At 39.9% G+C, this 6,000-nt stretch overlaps 1 protein-coding gene and 1 long non-coding RNA gene across 4 annotated transcripts in view; one reads left to right on the top strand and one right to left on the bottom strand.

Moving 5' to 3' along the window:
- Nucleotides 1-226: 226 nt before the first annotated feature.
- LOC143145837 (uncharacterized) lies at nucleotides 227-2,152 on the bottom strand. Its single transcript, XR_012991777.1, has 2 exons — nucleotides 1,448-2,152; nucleotides 227-1,033 (listed from the first exon to the last, which is right to left on the bottom strand). It is a non-coding gene; the product is annotated as an uncharacterized LOC143145837 (long non-coding RNA).
- The window catches only part of Ptc (protein patched), an 81,446-nt gene continuing 77,039 nt past the window's right edge, over nucleotides 1,594-6,000 (top strand). For 2 of the 3 annotated variants that reach the window (XM_076309600.1, XM_076309598.1), the window contains exon 1: nucleotides 1,594-2,963. In XM_076309600.1, coding sequence (XP_076165715.1) covers nucleotides 2,745-2,963 — 219 coding nt within the window. In that variant the 5' untranslated portion in view covers nucleotides 1,594-2,744. The remainder of the gene's footprint in view (nucleotides 2,964-6,000) is intronic. The other variant, XM_076309599.1, reaches the window with a different exon arrangement.

Genomic DNA, 6,000 nt, shown 5'->3' with positions numbered 1-6,000 from the left:
ATGCACATTGCAAAAGAAATAAAAAATACACCCACGAGACGCAACAAGTCGACGGATGTGAAATTTAAAAAAGGATATTATAGATTGAAGAAGTACTGAAGAAGATTGAACTCGGATCAAAATTAACATTATTTGTATTTCAATCGAAGGGACAAATGAAAAGGCAAAGAATTCCGCTATGAATTTAGATGACGATTGTCATCCGTATAATTATCGGTAGGTTAGTATTACGGTAGAAAGGATCTTAAAATATCAATAAAATATCAACGAAAAATCGTTTATTCGATTATACACGTAGGAGGTAACAATAATAACAGGACAGAACGCGGTCGAACCCTATACTTGCTACCGCCAATCAAATCATAACCAGTGGCAGAGGAGACGCGTATAATAAATTATGCAGATTTGCTTGAGTATGCGGTGGCGGTGACGGTGACGGTGGCTGCTCTGCGGTAAACTCCCGTATTTCCGGCCTCGATTATTATTGCCCAGAGCAGCAGCGATTTCGATCTCCAGAGGCCCGTAAGGGAGTCGTGTTTACGTTCGGTACATCGGTGGCCCTCTTCCGCTCGTCTTCAACTCTCCACCGCGCGTCAACCACGTTCACTGCGCTCCACGATTCGCTCGGACCTTTTCTACTACACAGAACGCAAGAAGCGTATACAAAACTTCTCAAAACGGTATGGAGGCTATGACGAGGAGAGAGCACGGAGAACGAGAGAGAGAAAGAGATGCTGCGGCGATCTGTAAACGCTATAGTGTGCCTCGTGCGTGTCACGTAGTCACTGCCGTGTGTGGGTAATGTTTTTGCTCGAGGGGAAATGGTACCGCGTGTGTGGTCCTGCGTCGTGCCCCCTGCACCCCCTGTGATGGCACATCGCCGTATCCTAGCAACGTAGAACGCCACGCCGTTTCGGCCAATCACGAATGAGTTCCGATCACTTCGGTCGAACTCGGCTTATTTCGGTTCCGACGTCATCGGTACCGACAGGGACGTACCGTTGTGCCGCGAAAATTGAGATTCACGGTATTCCTGTCACGAAAGAAATTACGAACGTAATGTCTAATAATTTTCTTTTACCTGCAGATACATATATACTTCGTGCACATCGATCTAAATACAAACATTTTAAAGACATTGATACATTGAGGAGTAAGAAAAATTTGTGTCCGGTATTGCGACAATAATACGAAGCCGGGAGATCCCTTTAGAGTTTTATTCTATAAAAATTTGCTCGATGTGTGTAGTTACGCGAAGGAATTGAATACGACATTTTTATAATTGCGCTCGAGCTTTTGCGTAGTAAGGAAATATATTTGTACGCAAATTATTGCGCAACGTTCAACGCATACGGTACAAAAAAATTGTCAATGCAAATCACGGTGCATATCGTTCTATTTGTTTAAATTTCTATAAAAAAAAAATACGGCACTATAAATTTCTTACCTAAACGAGGCCCGTTTCAGTAAGGTCGTAGAATTACGGCCCTGAATGTTTGTGCAGCTCCGATCTCGGCGAGTGGCGCCGTTGGAGGGGGGCCGTCAACTATGGCCGGCGCAGAAGGCAGGCCACGAAAGAAATGTGGCAGCGCATTTCGTTTAGTACGGACTTAGACTGCTCTAAGTGGCGGTCGTGCACGCCGGAGTCCGATCACGACGACGACGACGACGTCGTCGTTTTAGAACGCGTGACAGAGAGATTCCTAGACTTTAACGAGACTTTCCAGCTGCCTTTGCTGGACCGTGGAATACTCTCGTCTTCTTACGTCGCCTACGCCTTCTTGCGTAAACCGGATGCCCGTCACAACCGCGCTTATACGAATTCGGTAGTCGTGGCGAATTTCCTCGAACGTAGTGTGAATTTTTGAATCAAATCTAACCGTGTCAAGTGACAACGATCGTGACAGTGACACTGAAGTGCGCGTGGCTGCGTGCCACGCCAGTATCGTGCCGATAGAGACCCAATGCATTTTGTCTTCGTTAACACAGTATCACCCGCATTTATTTAGTTTTTATAACACAAGAAGAAACACGCGTATACGAAAGTGCGCCAAGTTTCCTACGAAAACAGCAGACGAACGGCGACACCGTAGTCCCGGTTGTCGCGTGATATTTCAAAACAAGCAAACTCGCGTGTGCGCCCTCGTGCTTGGCGGTACCGTGAATCCCGCTAGAGGGAGATACCGAAGAGACAGAGAGAGGGAATACGAGGATCTCGCAGAAAAAGCAAGAGTGAGAGGGGGATAGAGAAAGAGAGAAGGAAAAGACGAATCGGTGAAGAGGGAGCAGTTACGTATTTACTCTTCTACGGTGGTACGAAGCTAACCTAAAAACCGATCTTGGTCCGTTTTGTGCGTATACCATCGATGGGCACGATACAGCTGCGCATGCGCAGAACAAGTTGTGTGTACCTCGTGCGCGAATTTCGATTACTGTGCTCGTCGCACGTATACGACGTCGAGAAATCGCGCGGTAAACAGAAAAGACTGATCGAACGTGTGCTGTGAGATGTGTTTAACGAAAGGTTCGTGCGAGAATTACGTGTAAACGGGATAGCAGTGAGTGTGAAATCGTTTTCGTGTTCGTGTCTCGTGTTTCGTTCATGACGTTGTGTCGCAATTCGTAACGTTAACCTCGGGGAAGCGAAAAACTCAAACGATTGAGTTAAAAGAAACGTCTCGGAAGGGAGTAATATTGCAAATAATCATACTGCGAATTGTGTCGGGGCGAATGCATGACGGATCATGGTTTCTGCGTCGGGCCCCACAGGGATCCTAGCGGGACGCCCTTCTGGTTCTCAGTGCCATCAAGGTTTGTCGTCGCACAATGGAAATACATCCAAAGTTCACAACGAAAAACATGTCAAAACCCACGTCGAAAGCACGAAGGAACGTCACGAGTCGGACCTTTATATCAGGCCAAGTTGGACCGATGCTGCGATAGCGTTGGATCAGCTCGAAAAGGTAAGTTTCTATCACGTTCGTGAAAAATTGTTTCGAACAATTATTCTATAACCTAATCTCTTAAGCTCATCGCGATGCTATAAAATAAAATATATGAAACTCGTAGGAATATCAAATGCAAAATTTTAATTATTAGCTAACACCAATGAAATACACGCAAAGTGTTTATTACAAGTACGTAGCAATTTAGTTCATGATAGCGGGAAATTTTGTGATGGATTGATATATAAGAAATGATATTTGTTCATTCATTACCTCTACGAGATAACCCCTTTTTATACGAGACTTTGTTTTCGAGAAAATCGAGTTTGAAATTATTTTTAATTTTTACTTAACCTTTAATTCCTCGAATGGTGTTAAGGCTGTTTATTTTAGTCTCACAATTTGAATTATTTTCCGAATACACTACTCCTACCGATTAATAATTAGTTTACTTTTTATATCACTCATCTACTCTCTTGTATATTTGTCTTGTACGATACGATACATGGTTTCAACATATGAGTACGATAATAAGATCGATGTAATACAAGTTATACTACTGCCAATATTTACAAATAAAATCACAAATAGAACCAATCAAAGTAGTCAATTAATCAATGCATAATTGAACGTAGCCCGTGAATTTTCAACTTAAATTTTCCCGGATATTGAGCTTCGTGTAAACAAATTTTGATAAACCTTTTCAACTTGCTTGTTCGCAACGAATCATTACCTTTTCAATTATAACACAAATTATACCTGTCTTCGCATCAAGAATACAGAGTACGTATTCGAAAAAGATTTTTGTGACTTAAAGGAGCAAATAAGAAGATAAGAAAATAGAGAAATAGAAATTGAAAATTACCTCGAAGGAAGCAAAAAGAGATTAAAAGTTATTTAGCGTTTTCTTTTCCGGTTTTGTATATTTAGTAAAATAAACATATTTATTCACCGACCGGATACGGGTAAACGAAAATGATTTTGAGTCACGGTGCATTCAAGAAGAATTGTAGGTTTCACGAGGGGTGCGTGCGTGTTACTAGTTTATCCGCGATTTGCATTTAGAAAGAAAAACAGGAAGGAGTAGTATGTCTCGCGAATAGGGCCGACGTTTCTTACGCTGGCGTTTAAGTAGCTTGTGGTTTTCCTATCGCGGAGCGTCTAAGTAATCGATGAAGTACACGTTCTCTGCTGGTTATACGGGCATCGCTGTCTCCACGAGCCTTCGGTCAGTTGCGCTAACCAGACGTAGATAATAGCGTGATCGCACGCCACATCGTGAGTCCTCCTTTCGGTCGGCAGTAGGACAGCCCGAGAGTATAAATTCGATGCAAATTATGCTGCTGGTTTACGGTAACCACGGCTGTTACTTTCTGTCGGATGTTATGATGTCTGCAATCGACAGAGAACGATGCGCGTTCCTGTGCATCGAAAACTCCACTTAAATTGCATCCCGACGAGTTCGAATTGCTTACTTTCTATAAATGTTCGATATGCTTTCGGAGTCGTGGAATTATTTTCGAGGAGTCAACGTATCGAATGAAAATATTATTAGATTCTTCGATATCGATAAAACGATCGATGAATATTTTGGAATATTTAGAAACGTACCATTTCGGACATAATTGAATCTAAAACTATGTCAGGGTTATAAGAGAAATATGGAATATTTTGTCGTCGTATTTTTCTAATTTATGGAAACTGTGCAGAAACGTAAATATTTGTATACATCATTTCAATGGAAAAATCTACCAATGGATTTATAACTATGTCGCATAATAAATTACAGTGAGTCTTCCAATATGAGAAAAGAATTTTGTTACTATCTGTGATAGTTTTCGAGAAAATAGTTTTTAGCTAGTTGTCTATACCTATTATCTGTATAAACTTCAGTTCTGCATTGTTCGTTGTACGAAATAATTGTTAAATGTATTACCCTTCCTGGTCATTATCGAGGGAGACATTTTTTTCAAGGTTACATTATTTCTTAATTGGAATGTTGTTACATTTTACTACATTTATCGTAATTGCAGCTTATATTTTTGATACTGCAATACGTGTGTAGTCTGATTTGACCTTGAATTGTTGGAAAGTTACTATCGTATGTGTATTTCCTTTACACTTTCTTCCTCTGGGATAAAAGTATAGCATTCCATTCAAGTCCCCCAAGATCTTGACCTTCGGCGTAACATTAACGAAGTAAATATAAATAAATATTATTTTCTCGTCGATAAGTGTTTTCTTAAAATCATGCACGCGGAATCTGTATGTATACTGATCGTTTTATAAATGTCTAAGGTAATCCAGAACCCTGCCAATGTTAAAGAGCACAGAGACTTTGGAACAACTTTACAAAAAGGTTCCTGCAGTAGTATCAGTATCTTAAATAAAAATGTTTAAGGCAATCCAGAATCCTACCAGTATTAAAGGACACGGAAACCTTGAAATAACTTTACGAAAAAATGTCTGCAGTAGTAGCCAATCTTAAATAAAAATGTTTAAGGTAATCCAAAACTTTGCCAGTATTACAGAACACAAAAACCTTGAAATAACATCAGGAAAAAATTCCTCCAATAATACCAGATCTTAACACTAGAATTACCAAAGGGGTTAATTTGACTTATTTCAAACTTTTTTTTTAAATTATTCAATTATTAACAATGTATTTGCCTACAATATTCATGGACAATTATCAAAATAGGTAATTAATGGTACACGTAAATTAATTTTCCCTTTCCCCACCCAATCTCGAAGATACTTACATGGTCCGATTTAAGTAGTAATACGTTCACTATCGGTAGTTCTAGTGTTAAATAAAAATATAATCCAGTATGGAAATATAAAAAATGTAATCCAGAACCCTGCCAGTATTACAGAACACAGAGACCTAGAAAAAATTCCTACTAGAACACTAGAACTACCAAAGGGGTCAATTTGTCTTATTTCAAACATCTTTTTAAAATTACTCAATTATTAACGATGCCTTTGCCTACAATATTCATGGAAAATTATCAAAATAGGCAACTAATGATACACGTAAATTAATTTTCTCTTT

Source organism: Ptiloglossa arizonensis, chromosome 4, assembly GCF_051014685.1.
Source record: "Ptiloglossa arizonensis isolate GNS036 chromosome 4, iyPtiAriz1_principal, whole genome shotgun sequence".
Lineage (NCBI taxonomy): Eukaryota > Metazoa > Arthropoda > Insecta > Hymenoptera > Colletidae > Ptiloglossa > Ptiloglossa arizonensis.
This window is presented reverse-complemented; position numbering and strand designations above follow the sequence as displayed.